We start from the raw sequence: 21,238 nt of genomic DNA on the forward strand, positions 1-21,238 counted from the left end.
GTGCGAGAACCTGTCAGAAATCACCTTTTTCAGTCCTCTGGGTAGATGGCTGAAAAAAGTGATTTCTGACAGGTTCTCACACTTTTGACCGGTCATCATTTATGCCTGTTGCAGCATTTTGTGCATAGGGACTACTCAGAGGGCTGAAAAAGTTATTTTTGACCTGTCCTCACACTTTTGACCGGTCCTCACACCTACAACTGTCCTCACATTTTACATTTTGCACCCTATCTTGTAACCGTGGTGAAGAGAAGCAGTTGTGAAATGAGTGATATGGTTGTTAAAAATGCTGCAATGGGCATAAATGTGAGGATGGTCATAAGTGCGAGGATCGGTCAGAAATTACTTTTTTTAGCCCTCTGAGTAGTTTCTATGCCCATAGCCATGGCCACCCGGTCACATGAGCAGCTAGGCTCGCCCACCCAATCACATGAGCTGCTAGCCACGCCCACCCGGTCACATGACCACCAAACCACACCCCAAAATAAGCCACGCCCAAAGAACCGGTTGTTAAAAAATTTGAATCCCACCACTGAGGAGTTTATCATGTACTACTGAGTCAAAAGCTTTGCAGAAGTCTATGTAGATTGCATCTGTTGCTTTGCCTTGATCAAGATTTGTAGTCTATATGTTTTTACAGTGGAGAAGTTACATGATATTTTTTTTCTGAAACCAAATTATTAGAGAGTCAGTTGTTTATTTCTAAGTGGAAGGTAATGGATTGGTTGATGATTGTTTCCATTACTTTGCAGGTGACGCAGCATAGATACAGACTATAGATTGGTCTGTAATTTTCAACTAAACTGGGTTCTCCTTTTTTGAAGATTGGGATGACTGTGGCTAGTGACCAAAGTTTGGGAAGGGAACTGGTCGTGAAAGCTTTATCAAATATTATGCTTAGGGGTTCTGCTATATTAGTGGAAAGTTTTTTTAAGAAGTATGCACATAGTCCATCAGGTCCAATAGATAGAGATGGTTTCAAGTTATGAAGAGCTTTTCCAACATTCTGTGAAATCTATATGTGTTAAGTCATCATACTCATTGCTGGTACGATTTGGGAATGTCAGATATGTGTCATCACTGTTAACAAAAACTGAGCCAAAGAATGTGTTAAAGAGGTTAGCTTTAACTGTTTCGTCATTGCATTCTTTGCCGTTAGAATCTTTTAGTGGTGGGATGGATCTTGAGTCTTTAAGTTTATTGTTCACAAAATTATAAAAGGCACAATTGGAATTTGTGTGCAGAAGGTCCTCTTCCTGTTTGGTGTGGTAATTTGTGCATTCAGATTTTATTTGGTTGCATATATTCCTGTAGCGGTTTTTGAAATTTGCTACATAGCCCTTTTTGTTTCTTCTCCAGGGGGATTTATTTTTGGATTGAAGCTTTTTTATTGATATGGGTAATTTGCTTTTCCTGATCTTGGTGGTCGTTTATGGTACGTATAGTTTAATGACTCTATTGATTTCAAGTAGGAAAACTCTATAGTGGTCTTCAGCAGTTATACAGGTTGAGAACAGATTTTTCCAATCCAGAGATGAGAGATTGTTGTTTATTAGGTCATAGTTGGCTTTTTTGAAATTGTAGTTAGGAATACTATTGTTATGGTGCTTTATGTAAGGGCATATATTGAGACAAAAGTCAATCATGCAATGGTCGCTGTTGGAAAAGGGTTCTTTTATTTGTAGTCCATAAATTGAGTTTGTGTTGTTGCAGAAGATGAGGTCAAGGCAGTTGTTGAGTCTTGTATTGTTAGTTACAAGTTGTTCAAGACCTAGGTTTGTAACAGCGTTGTATAGTGTGGTATGGATTGGATCAGTTGTACATTCATTTGTTATCCAGTTAATAAGAGGTAGATTTAGGTCACCCAGGAAGATGAGAGGATATGGGCAAGAGGTAGCCCATGTTAGCAGCGAAGTTAACATATTTGCATGAGTAATGTCGTAGTCAGGGGCTCTGTAGCATAGTAAGAATCGAAGTGTGGTGTTAAGGGATAGGTCACATACAATAGTTTCAGGAAGAGAAAGTTTATGTGCAACTTGAATGTTTTTTAGATTCAGTGACTTTTTGTAAAAGATAGCCACTCCACCACTTCTTCGGTTTTCACGATCTGATCGATAAACTTGATATTCTTTGTTTGAAACAATGGAGTCAGGTAGGGATGAGTTTAGCCATGTTTCACACACAAATATAATATCAAATGTACCATAAGAGGATAAATTCAGGTAATTTGTTAACAATGCTTCTTGCATTTATCAATTTGCATTTAAGATCTGTAGTGATTGGTGTTGAAGAGGTAATACCTAGTTTGGGATGTTAGTTGGTTGAGGGTTATGTATAACAGGTGGTTGTATAGGTGGTTGGATGGGTGGATGGATGTTTTGAGTGGTGAGTGTTTGGATGTTGAGTATTTGACTGTTTGTTGAAATGGTTGTTCCTGGTCTGGAGCTCTGCTTTCCTCTCTGCCTGTTAGAATCATCGAAAAGAATGGTAGGGAAACATGGGATCTGGGGGTCTCCACTCCCAAGACACAAATGATTGTTTCTGGATGTACGCACAGCGTGCAGTTCTGGGACAGCTGACCAACCAGCTCGGTGAGTGGAAGGGTTCTTATATGGTTCTGTGACTTTGAAGTTTGGGATTTGTGCAATATGGGCTTTGGGTACTGAAAGGGAGTTGGGTAATTCTTATTGTGGCTGATGGCTATGTCCTGTGTTACATTTTTGGGTGAGCGGCTGCTTGCTCTAATCCTATCACTATGTTTTTGTTAGCTGTCAAAATTGCTGTAAGGGATTTTGAAATATCCTGCATGAGTGGAGTTCTGTAGGCAGTACTTGCTTTGCTTATGAATGGAGCCATCTAGATAGTTGGATTCCTCTTTCAATAAGCTCCTTATCTCCTTAGGTGCCTGCATCCCTTTGCAGTTAGCTTCTTGTTACAATGTTTTCTTTAGGCATCTGGCTGGAATGTGAATGGGCTTCAGATGGTTTTTATTAGAGTCTTGGTCTTTTGGCTTTTCTGAGGCTTTTCCTTATAGATATTATTTCCAAAGGTTTTTTTTCTTATGGTTAATATTTTATTGGAGATAATGGGGTTTTGATTTTTTCTTACATATGGGAAGAAACTCCCCACCCCCACATATACACACCAGCCCTTTCCACTTCTGGCTTGCTCTCCTTTAAGACGTTCTTGTGGCCTTTTTAACTGCCTGCGAAGCTCAAGGGGTTAAAGAGAGGGAGTCCAGCATCCTAGGAAGGCAAGTCTTATGATCTCACTATTTTCCAGACCTGCAACAGTGGCCCAAAAAGTTCATGGTGTTCCCTTCTCTTTGCAGAGGCAACCACCCTGGTGGATTTTCTGCGGGCCAAAGGTGGAGAGTGGTGCATTTCCCATAGGAAACCAGGAGAGGGCACTCATGCTCCCCTTGATCAGGAAGCTTTCACAATCAACTGCTTTTGTCAGTGTTATGCTGCAGTAAAGAGTATTGTATTTAAAAGTACAGTTCCTGGGGGAGATTTGATGGAAGCCTCCTTCCCTCAGGATCTCTGATCCACACAGTGAAGGAGTTGAAATGAGAGGCAAAAGAGAACAAGAACAAATGGACATGATATGACGTGCATTCTTGTTCTATCAAAAACACTTGAACCCCCCAATGTCCATCAGTGAGGCTACAAAATAACAAAGAAACAACTGTCACAAATAACTGAACCAACCCCTAGGTTTAAGACACTTAGCACTTTTAGGAGCGTTTGCATCTCATATGTGCCTAGAGAAAAGGTAAACTTATAAAATCAGGGAAGGCAAATAATGAAAAGTGAACATAAATTTTGTACCCATGGGGGGCGGGATCACTACTGATTTGTGTAGGGATTACATAGGCAACACATCACAGGAAGTATGTCAGGATAGTGATTTAAGAGCTGACCAGCTGCTACGATGATGAAATTATGTAATGTAATGATGGGAATGAGTCAGCAAGGTTTTTGGCTGTTATCCCTTTAAGAGACTGTATAATAAGAAGAGGCCCTGTTAGTGGGTGTGTCTCTCTCTCCCCATGTGTTCTTCCCTGCTGTAATTTACTGATTGTTTGACTCCTGCCTATATACATGTATGTATAGTATATATTCTTCTGTAGATAAAACCACTATGCAAGAAAAAAGAGATTTAGCTACAATTAGTGAAAGAAAGTCAATAGAAAGAATAAAGAAATTAACTTCTCTGCTCTTTTCTGTCTCTTTATTGTCCAGCCTGACCCAGAACTATTACTGATAATTGAGCTTCAAACCAATATGAGCCTCTCAAATCCTTCCAAAAATATTGTGTTAATACATTTAAGAGTTTAACAGATGGGTATAATACATGGTTAGAACAAAACCACACCATTAATATTTAATTAATTCTATTTAAATCAGATGTGGACTTCTTAGCCCTCACCACGCTACAGAAGAGCAAAATACGGCCATAATGCTTGAAAACAAAAATTGCACAAACACTTGGGGAGCTTCTGGCTCCTTTTGTGAGAGAGGAATTGTTCATCCTTTCGCTCTTCCCACATGCTCTACATTGATGTGCATGTGACAATTCCCTCATATCATGAGGCCTTTGACTGAATAATGTTCAATGTTTCTGCATAGATACCGGCTGACTCAGGTCTCAGTTCTACACTGAGGATGCAAATTTAATTACTTTTGGGGATCCCAGTTCTACACCATGGGTGCAATTTGATTATTTTTTGATATTTTCCGTTTGGGTTTAGGAAAGCAGCATCTGTTAAACGTCTTTGCATCCCTCTGAGAGCTATAACTAACTGGGAGAATGATGACAGTTGGGGAACAGGAAGCACATTTCTAAAAATTAAAATAAAAGAGGCCTCTGGTGGCTCAGGCTGGTAAGACAGTCTGTTATAAACACAGCTGCTTGCAATTACTGCAGGTTCAAGTCCCACCAGGCCCAAGGGTGACTCAGCCTTCCATCCTTTATAAGGTAGGTAAAATGAGGACCCAGATTGTTGGGGGGAATAAGTTGACTTTGTATATAATATATAAATGGATGAAGACTATTGCTAACATAGTGTAAGCCGCCCTGAGTCTACGGAGAAGGGCGGGATATAAATGCAAATTAAAAAATTAAAATAAAAGAGGCCTCTGGTGGCTCAGGCTGGTAAGACAGTCTGTTATAAACACAGCTGCTTGCAATTACTGCAGGTTCAAGTCCCACCAGGCCCAAGGGTGACTCAGCCTTCCATCCTTTATAAGGTAGGTAAAATGAGGACCCAGATTGTTGGGGGGAATAAGTTGACTTTGTATATAATATATAAATGGATGAAGACTATTGCTAACATAGTGTAAGCCGCCCTGAGTCTACGGAGAAGGGCGGGATATAAATGCAAATTAAAAAAAAACCTATATACCACTGGTTTCAAACTCCCCATGTGACTATGCCATTATGGGACGCATTGGGACAGTTTCCCTATTCGCGGAGCTGGGATGGGTGTGTCCTGCATGTGACGCAACAGGCCCGCGAGCTTCCAGTTTGACACTCCTATATAGTGTATATACTGATACATTCAAAACAGTATAAATCATAATTATAATGACACATGTCCATTGTTTTTATTTTCATTACTAAATTCATCTCTCTACGGCTGTCAGGAAGTTAACCGCAGAAAAACCATTTTCAGAGTTCAGTCTGTAAATTGGAAATCCATACATACAACCCATTAAATCAATAATTAGCATACATTCTCACCCAAATGTATCTTTTTGGGGGGGATTTTCCAGTCTATGAATCACGTTATGAAAAATAGGACTATGGGGTGTGCTGAAGCCTGTTCCACACTCCAACCATTTATATGGCTTCACCCTTGTATGGATCCTTTGATGGGATGTAAGATAACTCCTTGTTCTGAAGCTCTTTCCACACTTCATGCATTTATATGGCTTCTCCCGTGTGTTGTGATCTGCCAGCAGCCTGTAGAGCTGGCAGCAGAGTCTGCCAGTGTGGAGACTGGGGAGGAACATGGGCCAGTCCTGGACTCTGGGGAAGGCCCAGATGAGGGCTCTGCATCAGAGGCAGAGATGGGCTCAGGGCATGATGCACGGACTCTGGAGCCTCCAGAGTTAGATAGAAGAGAGGCAGAGAAACAGGAGGAGCCTGTTCCTAGTGTATGCATGCGCAGAGCTGCCAGAAAGCAAGAGCAGCTAAAGCAAAAGGGACGACTCGGGAGTTAGACCAGGAGATGATTGGCCCCTCCCATAAGGCTTAAAAGAGCAGCAAAGGCACTTGGGCTCTTTATAGGAAAGCAAGGTTGCTAACTCTGTTTCCAGTCAGCGTTTTGTGTTTCTGAACTTCGTAGGGTTCTTGCCAAGTAAGGCCTCTGGCAGGGTATCAAAGAAGATAAAGGTTTGTGATAATCCCGAAGGACTTCTTCCGAAGGACTGGTTTTGCAATTAATTTGGACTCAGCTGGGAATGAAATAATTCTCAGCTGTTACAATAAAATAGATTTGTTTGGGACTAATTGTGTCTTGTAATGACTAAATAAGCCTAGGTCAAAACACTGTGTGGATCCTATGATGGGATGTAAGTTCCTTGCTTGTTCTGAAGCTCTTTCCACACTCCATGCATTTATACGGCTTCTCCTCTGTGTGGATCCTTTGATGGGATGTAAGTTTACTGCTTATTCTGAAACTCTTTCCACACTCCATGCATTTATACGGCTTCTCCCCTGTATGGATCCTTTGATGGGATGTAAGTTTACTGCTTATTCTGAAGCCCTTTTCACATTCCATACATTTATATGGCTTCTCCCCTGTGTGGATCCTTTGATGGAATGTAAGTCTACTGCTTATTCTGAAACTCTTTCCACACTCCATGCATTTATACGGCTTCTCCCCTGTGTGGATCCTTTGATGGGATGTAAGTTTACTGCTTATTCTGAAACTCTTTCCACACTCCATGCATTTATACGGCTTCTCCCCTGTGTGGATCCTTTGATGGGATGTAAGTTCCTTGCTTGTTCTGAAGCTCTTTCCACACTCCATGCATTTATGTGGCTTCTCCCCTGTGTGGATACTGTGATGGGATGTAAGATTACTACTTGTACTGAAGCTCTTACCACACTCCATGCATTTATACGGCTTCTCCTCTGTGTGGATCCTTTGATGGGATGTAAGTTCATTGCTTGTTCTGAAGTCTTTTCCACACTCCATGCATTTATATGGCTTCTCCCCTGTGTGGCTCCTTTGATGGCATGTGAGATCACTGCTTCTTCTGAAGCCCTTTCCACACTCAATGCATTTATATGGCTTCTCCCCTGTGTGGATCCTTTGATGGCATATAAGATCATTGCTTAATCTGAAGCCCTTTCCACACTCCATGCATTTATATGGCTTCTCCCCTGTATGGATCTTTTGATGGAATGTAAGTTTATTTCTTGTCCTGAAATCCTTTCCATATTCCAGGCATTTATATGGCTTCTCCCTTGTGCATGTCCTTTTATTAACAGTCTTGTTTCCATGTTCATTGCATATATTGGCTCCTCCTTTGGCTTGTGATGGTCCATTTACATCTAATGTGTCTTTGAAGTGTCTTACACCTTTCCCAATATATTTCTTCTTTAGTTTTTCTTGTTGAACAATAAATTCCTGCATCTGAGCAACAGCTGAAGATGAGCTTCCGTTATTCCAGTTATTGGACAAGTTTCTCTCCTGCCTTTGGAATCCTGTTTGAATTGCAGGTTTCTCCATTAGGTCTCCTTGTCCAAACACTTTGATTGATTTTCCAGAGTCTTTATTGTCATTCTCATTATCAGCTTCAAAGGGAAAGAGAAATGAAAGGGAGAGAAAGGTTAGGAAAAAAGATCACTCTGTCAGAAGTCATATTAATTGTGCTAAATTCTAATATATACTGCATATGCATTATGTTAGCATGGTATAGAAATGATAATATCTCTATTGATGAGGCATAAAACCTTGAAAAAGACATTAAGTCAAAAACTTGAATGATATGGAAGCTTTTGGGCCAAAATAGTTGAAATATGTGTGATGGAGTTTGGCATTACCTCAAACTAAGGAATTACTTTGTCACTAATATGTTTCACTAGAAATACAAAAACTAATTGGATCGGATGCATCTAAGCAGAATGCCATTCTAGACCTATTTCCTTCCTAGGAGCAGTAGAAAAACAGAACTTTTCCTTTTCCCTCTGAAGAGAAGAAATCTATTTAGAGATGTTTTCATAAGAAATACTAACTAATGACATTAACTACAAAACGGCTTCCTGAACTCTCTGACTGGAGAGTAGGAAACACTTACCAAGAGAGGCCACATTCTTATAATTCTCCAACATGACTTCCCAATGCAGAGCTTTTTGGTGAGGATCCAGCTGAGTCCACTCCTCCTCTGAGAAATAAACAGCCACCTCCTCAAAGGACACAAGACCCTCCTGAAAGGGAAAAAAAAGTACAAAACAGACTGAGGAGGCATTGCAGGATCTTTCCTATTATTTAGAAATTCACAAAGCAAACACACTTACACTGAGGTAAGTGGCTATGATTAGTAAGAATAGGTTTAGATGACAAAATGGACAGAACCAAAAAAATTTGACTAAAGAAATATTTTAGGGGCGTGGCCATGACCGTGGTGGGGTAAGGACCTTTCCTTCACTTCACAGGGCTTATTAATGAAGATTTATGAGAATTTATGCCGTTTGGAATGCACTGTTATGGATGAAAGTTAATAAATCATGAAGTGAAAGTGTTAACAGCCCAGCAGATTGAATTTAAAACTGGTAGGTCATCTGGAACGGCTTGAATTAAGGAGTTTCTACAGCGTGGGATGACCGAGCCGGCAGACACGATAAGTTGGAATAAATTGCTGTGTTTTGTTTTTCCAAAATTAACTATCGTGTTCTGTGTTAAAAAAATTTTTTTCTATTGCTGAGGCTAAGGAGTGAATATTAAGGACTGAATCTGATAATGAGAAGAATTTAATTAAAGAGAAGAGAAACTAACTTTTGGTTGGATTGTTTGGCAGCAAGAGGATTTTACTGAGTGGATAATTTTTTCTTTATTTTTTTTTTCTCTTGAGAGCAAATTAATAGCTTGTTTATATTATAGAAAAAAAAGGATTCTGCTTCGTTTAAGTTGGTTTGTCTTCCTTTCTGCTTTGCTGATGTGGAGGAAAAATGGCGCTGATTGTTAGCTGTGAAGTTCTGTGTTTCTTTGTGAAGTATCCTTGAACTTGAGAGATAACAGTGCAAATAAGCCACTTCGCTTCAATTAAAAGACTGTCGTCCTTTGATCTTCACTAAGACCCTCTGTAAAATTGGTTTGGAATCCTAGTTTGGGAAATTTTTTGGTTTTTTTCAAAATGACTCAACAACTTTCAGAAACGCAGCAACTTGCTGCAGCTTTAAATAAAATTGGGGAAAAAATAGCAGGACTATCAGAGCGTATAGATAATTTGACATTGAAACTGACATCCGAAATGCAAAATTTGAAGCAAGAGATGAATGAAAACTTTGCAAAACAAAAAGAGGAAATGATAATGATTAAAGATGAAATGGAGCAGATGCATGTGCATGAGGCAAAAGTAGATCGGCAAATTGGCAAAATATTTTATAAAAATGAGCAGCAAGATAAGAGAATTTGTCTTTTGGAAGAAGAGATGAGGAAATATAATTTGGTTATCAGAGGAATCTTGGAAGAAAAGGAGGATAAATTGAAACAGCGGGTTTTGAAATGGATTAATGATTTGGATACGCAACTTACGTTCACAATAGCAGACCTGGCAAGTGTTTTTAGAATTGGATATAGAAGGCAAAATGGTTCTAACAGGAATGTGCTTGTCAGGTTCGCAAATCTTGGTGATAAGTTGGAAGTTATGGCCAAGGTGAGAGAGTTGGGAGATGCTTTGAGTTTGAAGGAAGACTATTCAAGTCTTCCCGGATATATCAAGAGAAGAAAGGGCATGGAGATTTTTTAAAACCAATCACAAAAGTTTTGAGAGACAATGGAATTAAATACAATTGGAGGCCACCACAACAATTGAAATTTTTTTATAAAGGAAGGATGCGTACAATCACCCCAGATATAGATGCATTATTATATTTACGGGAGCTTGGACTGATTGAGATGGAGGATTCAATGGAGATAAAAGATCAAATGCTTCAGATGGGTGGAACATACGCGGAAACATCAATCCCAGAAGAAGAAAAAGGGGCTATTGGAGGGCAAGACTCTAAAGGGTTAAAGAGGAAAGAAATATCACCTGTGTTGGTTGAACAGAAGAAGAGTCGTGAGGATACAGCAGGAGAAGAATCAGATAAGAGTCTTGGAAAATACGAAGCTGAATGCGGGTCATCGCTATCCTTTTTTCTGAGTGATGAATTTAAATAGACAGCCCGAAAGAAGTGGCCCGGGCATTGGCACGTCCCCTCTCCCCCATTCTCTTTATAGAGGCGAAACCGATGAGGATGTGGGGGAAGAAGATTGTTTGTGCTTTATTGTTTGTTTTGTTTTTTGTTTTTTTTCTGTTTTCTTATTGTTGTTTATATGTTAAATATAGGTTATATGGTAGTTTAATGTTGGGTGGTGGGCACAGAAAGGAAGATGCGGGGATAGGATTAAAAAATTTATATTTTAAATGGGAGTTATAAAAATAATGTCATGGAATGTGAAGGGTACAGGGAATCAGATTAAAAGAAGAAGATTGGAGTTTAAGATTAAAAGGGATTTACCAGACATTTTATTTTTACAAGAAACCCATCAGAAATCTGAAGATTCAAATAGAATGTATATAAAAGGTATGCAAATATATGAAAAAGCATTTGGAACTTCAAAAGCTAGAGGAGTTGCAACACTGATATCAGATAGGGTGTACTTTGAAAAACATAAGGTAATTTTGGATGAAGATGGAAGATATGTAATAATTGTTGGAAATCTTAATGAGGAAAAAGTGACACTTGTTAATTTATATTTACCGAATGAAAAACAAAGAGAATTTCTTGAAAAAATAACAAAAATTTTGGAGAATGAAAGTGTAGGGAAAGTAATTGTGGCTGGGGATTTTAATTTAATCAGAGATAAAATAGACAGTACTAATCCCACCCGTTGTGGAGGAGCAAATAAAATGGGGATTTTAAATATGTGGATGCTTCGAAACGGCGTGGTTGACGTGTGGAGAGAGGTTAAAGGAATTGAGAGAGTATACACTTTTTTCTCTAAGATATATAATACATATTCCAGAATTGATTATATTTTTCTTTCTAAAGATTTGTTGAATAATGTGGATAAGGTAGATGTTGGAATTTTTAAAGATTCTGATCATGCAGAAGTTATGGTGGATTTAGATTTTAATTTTGAGAAAAAAAGAAGTTATTGGAGATATGACGAGAAATTGTATAAAAATGAAAAGGATAAAAAATGGATACTTAAAAAATTGGAGGAAAGTTGGAGATTAAATGATAACGGGGAGGTTAAATTTGAAATTGTTTGGGATGCGATGAAAGCGGTGTTTAGAGGGGAGAGTATCAAATTATCAAGTAGGAAATATAAAAATTATAAAATTAAAATGGAAAGAGATAAAAATCAGATTAAAGAATTGGAAAATCAATTTTTGCTTACTAAAGAAAAAAAAATTCTTCAGGAGCTTAATATGTTAAGAAATAAAATGATAGAAGAAGATACAGAGTTAGTAAAAAGAAATTTGAGATATTTAAATAGGAATTTTTTTGAATTTAGTAATAGAAACTCTAAATTATTGGCAAAGATGGCGAAAAATAAAAGAGAGAAGAGAGAAATTGGAGCTTTGATAGATGACAGAGGTATAAGATGTTATAAAAAATTAGAGAAATGTGAAGTGGTTAGAAATTTTTTTCAGAATCTATATTTAAAGAAACCAATTAATCGGGGAAAATTGCAAAGTTATTTAGAAAAGTATGTGGTGAAAATTGATCAAACATATAAGGAATTGATGGAAGAAGATATAACACAAGATGAGATTAATGGAATAATACAAAAATTAAAATTAGGGAAAGCTCCAGGTGAGGATGGATTACCTGTTGAGTTTTATAAAGAATTTAAAGAATTAATAATACCAAGATTGCAAAAATTATTCAATGGAATATTACATGGTGGAGAAGTACCTTCATCATGGAATAGAACGGTGATATCCCTAATTCCTAAACCAGATAAAGATTTAGAAAGGATTGAGTCCTATCGGCCTATTTCTTTAATTAATCAGGATGCAAAGATATTTACTGCTATTATAAGTAATAGATTAAATAGATTTATAGATAGATATATAAGCTATAACCAAGTAGGTTTTGTGAAGGGTAGATACATGAGTGATATTGTTAGAAGAGTATTAAATATTATAGATGTAGCTGAATATAATGGTGATAAAATTGGTATAGTATCATTGGATATTTTTAAAGCTTTTGATTCTGTACAATGGGAAACTATTAAAGTAATTGTGGAGGCTTTAGGCTTTGGTAATAAGTTTATACATGTTATTTCAAAATTGTATCAAAAAAGCAGTGCAAGAGTGAAGGTGAATGGAATATTAACTGAAGAGATAAAATTAGAAGCTGGTACGAGACAAGGATGTCCCTTGTCCCCAACATTATTTTTATTGGCTATGGAAATATTGACAAAAATGATAGAAAAAGATGAAGAATTAGAAGGATATAAGGGGTATAAGATAAATTTGTATGCGGATGATACTTTAATTATTTTGAAAAATGTAGAGAAAGACCTGAAAAAGATATATAAGCATTTGATAGAATTTGAGGAAATGACAGGATTGAAAGTAAATTGGTCAAAGTCAGAATTATTGATGGATAGTAATGGTAATGAGTCTGAGAATATGCAAGAGCAATTTGGGATAAGGATTAAAAACACATTGAAATATTTGGGTATAGTGCTTTCACTCAAGGTTAAAGAATTGAAAAAACTTAATTATGATATGGTGATTAATAAAATTGAGAAGAAGATAGATAAATATAAAATGTTAAAGTTGTCTTGGTTTGGTAGAATTGCAATGTGTAAGATGATGTTGCTGCCCAAGTTCAACTTTTTATTCGAGATGCTACCGCTAAATTTGACAGAGAAAGATATTGAAGGATATCAGAAAAAATTGGATAAATTTTGTAATGGTGGCAAAAGACCCAGATTAGTGAAGAAAGTATGGTATCAAAATCAAAAGGAAGGTGGATTAGGAATCCCCAAATTATTTAATTATTACTGTGCGTATGGTATCCGGATAGTGGTAAAAATATTTAAAGGTGAAGATAACTATTGGAGAGACTTAGAGTTAAAGGATATAGAGAAATTTGGATCAAGGTGGTTTTTAGATAAAGCAAATCCAAAATGTGCAATTAGAAGTTATTGGTTAAAGGGATTAAGTAAAATGTGGAATAAATTTGTTAAAATTTTAATTCCGGATATAATCTTTTTGGGGGAGACAACTGGAATTTGGCCGATTAAAAATAATATAAAACGTAATGAAGTGATTAAAGAGGAAAATATAGAAATTATTAGAGATTGGATAAAAGTTATGGAAAATGAAAGGAGGAATAAAGAAATTATTGAAAAATTAGGGTTAAGTTGGTTTGAAAAAATACAGATAGAAAATGGACAAAAAATTAAGGGAAAATTATTCGATAAATAGATGTGAAACTGAATTTGAATATTTAGTATCTCGGATTATGAAAGATGAAATTGGGCTAAAGGGACTCGTTAGTAGGGTTTATAAGATTATAAATTCTGATGAAAAATTACAAAGAGTGATGAGGACAAATTGGGAAAAAGATCTTAATATTGAAATACCAGAGTCAGATTGGAATGTGAATTGGAAGAGTAGAATTATGAGAACTTTATCTATAAGGATTAAAGAGCACAATTATAAAGTTGTTTGAAATGGTATTTGACCCCAGTAAGATTGTCACAAATGGATAAAAAAATTAGTAAAAAATGTTGGAGATGTGAGATGGAATTGGGGACTTATGAACATATGTGGTATAAATGTGATAAGGTTAAAAAGTTTTGGCAACAATTGGAGAAAATGATATTTGAAATGATGGGGAAAGTAATAACATTGAGAGTGGAAACTATATTATTGTTGGTAATTAAGGAAATAGAATTAACAAAATATGAAAAAGAATTGATTAGAATTATGATTATAATAGGTAGAATTATAATAGCTAGATATTGGAAACTAGATGTGATTTTTAGAATAGAAGAGTGGAATTCTGAAATGTGGAAATTAGCTTTAAATGATAAAATGACATGTGATATTAAAATTAGAAGTGGTGTGTATAAAGAAGATATTTTCTGGAAGACTTGGAAACCATTTGTGGACTTTGCGCTTGCAACATTGGACGCTTCGGTACCTGTACCTCGAGAACGTGGATTTTGGCGATCGTGAGGATATATCCGAAGACCCAAATCTTCCTTTTTTTTATGTATAGCACAAGGGTGTAATAATGTATTTTCTTTTTGTTTGTTTGTTGCAAAAAAGTAATAAAAAAATAAAAAAAAAAAAAAGAAATATTTTAGACAGGTTTTATCAATTTGAATGATTTTGTAGGATTTTCAGTGCCATTCAGGTTAAATAAGCCAGTTTCCAGTTTATTAGTTTTATTTAATAATTAAAAAAGTATTGGACTGCACCAAAATGGACAAAATGACTCTTGAATTGAAAAGATTGATGGATTGAGATTTTTACATAATATGGGAGAAATGGTGCAATTGGATCGAAAATAGAAGAAAAAAAGGGGGATAGAACTCTAAATAGAATGTAAAATTAGTATAAATGTATAGAACATAGGTGAATACTAACAGGAGGCTATAAAAATGGTCACAGTCATGTGTAAGCGGTGAATAAGAATTGTTTAACTGTAAAAATTTAATTAAAAAATAAAATTAAAAAAAATAAGCCAGTTTTCTCCTGGATCAATTCATCTACCAAACATCCAGCCAGCCAGCCAACCATCATCAAAATATTCTTCCTTCTGGATCTATTAATCCATCCACAATCAAAAGGCCCTCAGTGTCTTGAGAGAATCAACTGGCAGGTGGGCCTTGGAAAACCCACCAATAAGTGATCCTAACCCTTCAGAAATGTGTCTGTAGGTGAAGGGATTCTTTTTAGTGTTTTATGAAATGACTTATGTTGTCCTAAGAAGGAACAATCCTGCTCATCCTCAGCACCTTCATGAAAGTGCTGGGAGAACTCAACCAAGGATCTGTGTGGTGTGCCACCAACATCCAGAGACTCTGCCCCTCCTCAGATTGCAAGGAAGCTGCTGGTATTGTGAGCCACTGATTGGCATGTAAATAATAAAATGGAGAACATTTTCTGAGGAAAACATTTCGTAGCCTTTGCAAAGCTGGATTGTTTGGCCTCCAAATCCAGGCACAAATCAGGGCATTAATATTTACTTTGCAAGCGAAATTTATATTCTCTTTCAGAACAATTTTTACTTGGAGACATTTCTATATGACCACCGTCCTGGGATTTAAACTTAGCTATTAACCATATCCTTTTCTTATCAATGATGGTAAACATCCTTTCCAAAAATGGTAATTTGCCAGTTTGAATATTTAAATATTTTTGAGGATCCTTGCACAAATCCAACTCAAAGAATTACATTAAAAAGAGGGTGCCATGAAAAATTATGTAAAACATTTTTTATTGAAAAGCATGGAGAATACTTTGATTCCCAGAAAATACGGCCTATCCCAATAATAAGACATTCCCCCCTCCCCACACAGTTCCCAGGAAGAGAGAGGGGGAGAGAGAGGAAATGGGAACAAATGGAAACGACGCCTGGACTCCCAGTGCAAGCCATTTGCATGCCGCGATCCCTGACAGGCCTCATTGAGAGGCGGGTGTGCCCCTCATCCTTAGGTGCTGGATGGAGGGCTAGGCTGGGCTGAAGCAGAGGAGAAAAGAATGTAAGGAGAAGGGAGCCTCCGCCTGCTGCCGCTGCCCCCCCTCCAGCAGTCCCAGTTGCTGTGAGTGGTGAGCGCATCAGAAACGAAATGTGGACTTGCGCGCTGCCACTTGCATTGCAAACTGTTGTTGCCTGTGCTCAACTTTGTACAGCAACGGTGAGAGACTGCAGGATTTTTTTTATTATTTCCCTTCCAAAACATGCAGGGACAGCACTAGTTTTTAGTGACTGTTCAAAGTTACACAGCAGCGAAAAAATGACATCCCCATTTTTCACACTTATGACTGTACTACCTATACTGTCTACATCTTCTGATTTCCTGAGGGAAATGGAAAATAAAATGAAAATCTAGTAAATGAATGTTCTTCTCTTACCTGAGTTGGAGGTTCAATCCTAGTTTCTGCTCCCCCAAAACAAAGAGTCGACTTCCTTCTATTTTTCCCTGTGGGGGAGACAGAATTTCAAAAAGCATAATTAGTAAAATGGGAGGAGGAATGCTATACAGGAGAAGACCCAGAGAAGGTGAGAAAGTTAGGATTTATCAGAGGAGAAGAAGGACCTTATATTACCTCCTGAGGTGTCCTGAATTGGATCTTCCTGAGGGATCCCCCTGAAAGACAGTTCTTGAGGGAGATTTGACGGATGCCTCTTTCTCTCAGGATCTCTGATCTCCGTTGTGAAGGACTTGAAATAGGAGAAACGAATTAATGGACATCACAAATCATGAAATGGTTTCTTTTCCAGTGAACACCACTGCAAATCACTCGGCATCTATCAATTAGGCTGGGAAGGAAGAAAGAAATGGCTGTGCAAAATCTTTCTTCTAGAATGAATAAGGGATATACAAAGATTAGTGAAGCATCTCCACATAGTATGAATGCCAGGAAAAGTCTGGTAAGAAGATATCAACATTTGAATAAATTGATCCAAAGGCAAAGATTTTTGGGTATATTATAATGCCTGAACAAGGGGAAGACATGTGGTTGAAGAGTTTAACATTTGTATTAAATTATAATTTAAAATAAATCTTTTATAAAATGATGTATCCTTCTACTTAATAAACTACCAAAGATATATAAAGAAATTTCAAATAAATGTTTGAAATGTAAATGTAAAAAAGGACCTTTTTACCAACTGTGCTAAGACTTCTGACAAAGCAAAAAAATACTGGGGTAAGATTTATAAAAAGTAAATTTGTTGTTACAGAATTTGCTAGCACATATTAAATATGAAAAAGTAAAACATTGAACCTTTAATGTTATCATTTTATGTGACTCCACTTAAAAAAAAGGCAATGATTTTCTTTTTCTTTTCCCCCTTTCCCCTACATTTCTTTCCCTTCCCTTCCAACACCCCATTTCCTACTATTTTCATTTTTTTGTATTTTGTATCTTGATAAATTTAATAAAACTATTAAAAGGATAAAAAAAATGTGAACTTATTGTTTATTATATTCATCTTTTTCTGGAGTCCCAAGAGGAAATCCTCTCACCTGCAACTCAACCTGCTCCTTCTTCTCTTCTGCCTGGCTCAGGAGGAAGCCTTCCACCAGGGCCACCGCCTGGGAGCTGGTCTCTGCTCCACACTCCCGCACCCAGCTCTCCATCTGCAGGGGCAGAAGGGCCAGGAACTGCTCCAGAACAACCAGGTCCAGCATCTGCACTTTTGTGTGCTTGTCTGGTCTCAACCATCGACTACAAAAGTAGTGGAGTCGGCTGCAAAGTCCTCGGGAACCCTCATCCTCCTGATATTGGACGTTCCTGAAATTCCAAGCCTGAACTTGTGAAACGATGGTTCCTTCTTCCAGCATCTTCTGCCCAGTTCTTGCCAACATCTCCCCGTGGATTCCAGACTGAGCACCGGAAGGGCCTTTTCCAGTTCCCCCACTTGCTAAAGGAAGGCTTGCCATTCTTTCTCTGTCCTATAACACAATTCTAAATTAGTGCAAGGAAAGTTGTGTACCTCCAAATGCTTTTTCATTTCTTGGAAGAAATATCCATCAGGTTCAGTTCCAATATAGGAGGAAGGCACTGGAAATAAAATGGAGGGTGGAGGCCGATTGGAAAGAAAGGTTCCCCTTATTGTTGAACCAGAACCACCAACCACATGTGATTCTGGGACAGCTGACAAAATGGAGTTTAGAGTGGGTGGATTTTATACCTTCTGGATTCCTATGGGGTCATGGTTGGTTCTATAGGCAAAAGGGGAAATGCAAATCCTAGGTGTTTGTCTGAGATAATTTGGTCAACCTTTGGCTTAATTGTGTTGCTTATCTGATGTTTCTGCCTGACCCAGTCTTTCTGAATGGATTACCAAATCTGCACTTCGAAAAGGTGGCCTCCTCAGGTTCTGCTTGCGACAGGGAGACTGAGGCTGGTTTCTGCCTCCATTAAGATCATGTTTCTCCATTTTTCCCTTAGGGGAAATAAAATATTATGCTTCTTTTTAATATTCCCCCAAATATTTCATTCTTCCGGGGAGGGGGGGGGGCTTCCCAGACATTCATAGCAATGATCACCTAGCCATGGGAATACCTAAAGTCCTTTTAGCCAAAGAAATAAGTTTTATTTCTTTGTTTTCTTCTTTGTTTAAATACCTAAAGAAGATACTTCCATTTTGTGATTCTCTTATATATATATTGAATATATTCAAACAACTAGAAAGTAGTGGGTTGGACCATTTATCAACACTCATCCCCACATAAAAGAAGTTATTTTCTGAGCTGATAAAGTGATGGCTTGTATCAAGAAAATTCACTGTATTTGGCATTTTGTATCATTTCAATTTCTTTTTACTCAGAAGGAGAGAGGTGCTTTCTAAAAGTGCAGATCAAGGCATGAAACTCCAGTTCACATAAATTGAAATGCCAGTCAATTGACCCTGGTTTAGGATGCTGGGTTACTAATTTCCTAAGGCAAATTGAACTGCAGGGCATCCAAACCCAGTTTAGTGTCATCCAGCACACAGTGAGAATGTAGGCATCATCTTTTGCCTCCCTTCCTTGCAAATATATTTCTTATTTCCTTCTTGAGATTTCCCATGCAAGCTCTCCCCCTACACAGGAGCTTTCACCAGGAAATGGGGTGTGAAGGAATCTCCAGGTTCCCCCCCCCCCACTTTCATTCCTGAGGATCTCGATTTATTCCCGAGGGCAGCGTGCGTGGTCTCTGCTTTCCCCCAAGTGCCTCTTACAATCAGGGGAAAGGGAGGGTAGGAGAATATGGGATCTCCCACTCCTGATACTCAAAAAAACTGAACTTGGATGAGGACTAGGCATGTGCCTCTTGCCCTTTTTTAGAGCGAGAACTCTCTGTCTCCCTTTCTACGAGAAAACATACATGCACAGACACCCACCTTTTCTACCTTTGGATTTTGTTTTCCGCGTTTGTAAACTCCTGCAGAGCTCAAAGGGTTAAAGTGAGAGAGAGTCTAGTATCCTAGAAAGGCAAAAACTGAAAGATGTAACTTCCTTCCCAACTTGTAAGGCCCAAAGCTGAAGTGCGCCCCCTGGTGGATTTTCTGTGCACGGAAGGTGCTCATGCAAATAGTGCATTTCCCGGTGGGCTCCTTGATTGGGAAGCTTTTGGCGATGTTATAGTGTAGTAAAGTGCATTGTACTTAAAGTACTGCTATTACGGAAAAACACATTCCCTAATAAGAATCTCATTTAAATCTGTTGCTGAGGAAGAAAGGAATAAGTGAACCAAAACAAGAAGGAAAAATGAAAGGTGACAATCTTCCCCAGCTTGGCTTTCCAAAGGAAAGGGAGAATACAAATCTAATAAATTTCCTCATCTTGTGTGAATTGGAATTTTGACCACTGTTTCAGCTCTACCCACATGGATGAGTCAACTTCTTTCTACTCTTCCTTGTGAGGGAGTCTTAGTAACAAAAAGTTTGGACTCAATCGAGGACTTCCTATAATATGTACATCAGCAGATTTCCTGAGGCAAAGGGAAATACTAATCTAGTTACTGAGCATCCTTTTTAATACTTTTCCAACTATAGCAATGTTGATATAGCCCGGGGAATATGAGAACAAGCCATTAAGCTCTCTTTGCCAAAGGCATAACTTTGTCTTTACATACACAAAGATCAACAAATGACCTCCATTTTGAGGTTCTCTTATAGAAAAGTGCTCTCCCCACTTCTCTTCTCTCTGTATACCAATGACTGCATCTCTAACGATCCATCACAACAGTGACAATGAAGAATCCGCATACAGACAGGCGGTTGAACGACTAGCCTTGTGGTGCGACTGGAACAATCTGGAACTGAACACACTCAAAACCGTAGAAATGATGATAGACTTTAAGAGAAACCCTTCCATACTTCCACTCTCAGAATACTAGACAACAAAGTATCAACAGTAGAAACCTTCAAATTTCTAGGTTTTACCAGATCGCAAGATCTAAAATGGACAGCTAACATCAAAAATGTCATCAAAAAAGGACAACAAAGAACGTTCTTTCTGTGCCAACTCAGAAAGCTCAAACTGCCCAAAGAGCTGCTGATCCAGTTTTACAGAGGAATTATTGAGTCTGTCATCTGCACCTCTATAACTGTCTGGTTTGGTTCTGCAACCCAACAAGACAAGACACACACTTCAGATGATAATTAGAACTGCAGAAAAAACAATTGCTACCAACCTGCCTTCCATTGAGACCTGTATACTGCACGAGTCAAAAAGAGGGCTGTGAAAATATTTACAGACCCCTCACATCCTGGACATAAACTGTTTCAATTCCTACCCTCAAAACGACGCTATAGAGCACTGCACACCAGAACAACTAGACACAAGAACAGTTTTTTCCTGAACGCCATCACTCTGCTAAACAAACAATTCCCTCAACACTATCAAACTATTTACTAAATCTGCACTATTATTAATCTTCTCAGTATTCCAGTATTTGAGAGGCGGCCATGATGAGGAGAGGGTCAGTTTATTTTGCAAAACACCAGAGGGCAGGACAAGAAACAATGGATGAAAACTAATCAAGGAGAGAAGCAACCTGGAATTAAGAAGAAACTTCCTAACAGTGAGAACAATTAACCAGTGGAACAGCTTGCCTTCAGAAGTTGTGGGTGCTTCATCACTGGAGGTGATGAAGGTTCTGACAGGTTCTAGAGAACCTGTCAAGGTTCTGACAGGTTCTAGAGAACCGGTCTCGGAAATTTTGAGTAGTTTGGAGAACCGGCAAATACCACCTCTGACTGGCCCCAGAGTGGGGTGGGAATGGAGATTTTGCAATATCGTTCCCCCAGGAGTGGGGAGGGAATG

At 38.1% G+C, this 21,238-nt stretch overlaps 1 protein-coding gene across 4 annotated transcripts in view; it reads right to left on the reverse strand.

Annotated features, from left to right (window-relative positions):
• The window catches only part of LOC131191910 (zinc finger protein OZF-like), a 136,961-nt gene that overhangs the window by 35,465 nt on the left and 80,258 nt on the right, over window positions 1–21,238 (reverse strand). Inside the window, exons 1-4 of one of the 4 annotated variants that reach the window (XM_058170525.1) lie at window positions 19,312–19,399; window positions 17,450–17,878; window positions 16,527–16,641; window positions 16,332–16,399 (exon numbers count right to left, since the gene is read on the reverse strand). In XM_058170525.1, the coding sequence (XP_058026508.1) occupies window positions 16,332–16,399; window positions 16,527–16,641; window positions 17,450–17,866 (600 nt within the window). In that variant the 5' untranslated portion in view covers window positions 17,867–17,878; window positions 19,312–19,399. Of the gene's footprint in view, window positions 1–5,154; window positions 7,810–8,312; window positions 8,443–16,331; window positions 16,400–16,526; window positions 16,642–17,449; window positions 17,879–19,311; window positions 19,400–21,238 lie in introns of those variants that run through there. The other 3 variants (XM_058170526.1, XM_058170535.1, XM_058170533.1) reach the window with 3 other exon arrangements.

Source organism: Ahaetulla prasina, chromosome 2 (assembly GCF_028640845.1).
Source record: "Ahaetulla prasina isolate Xishuangbanna chromosome 2, ASM2864084v1, whole genome shotgun sequence".
NCBI lineage: Eukaryota > Metazoa > Chordata > Lepidosauria > Squamata > Colubridae > Ahaetulla > Ahaetulla prasina.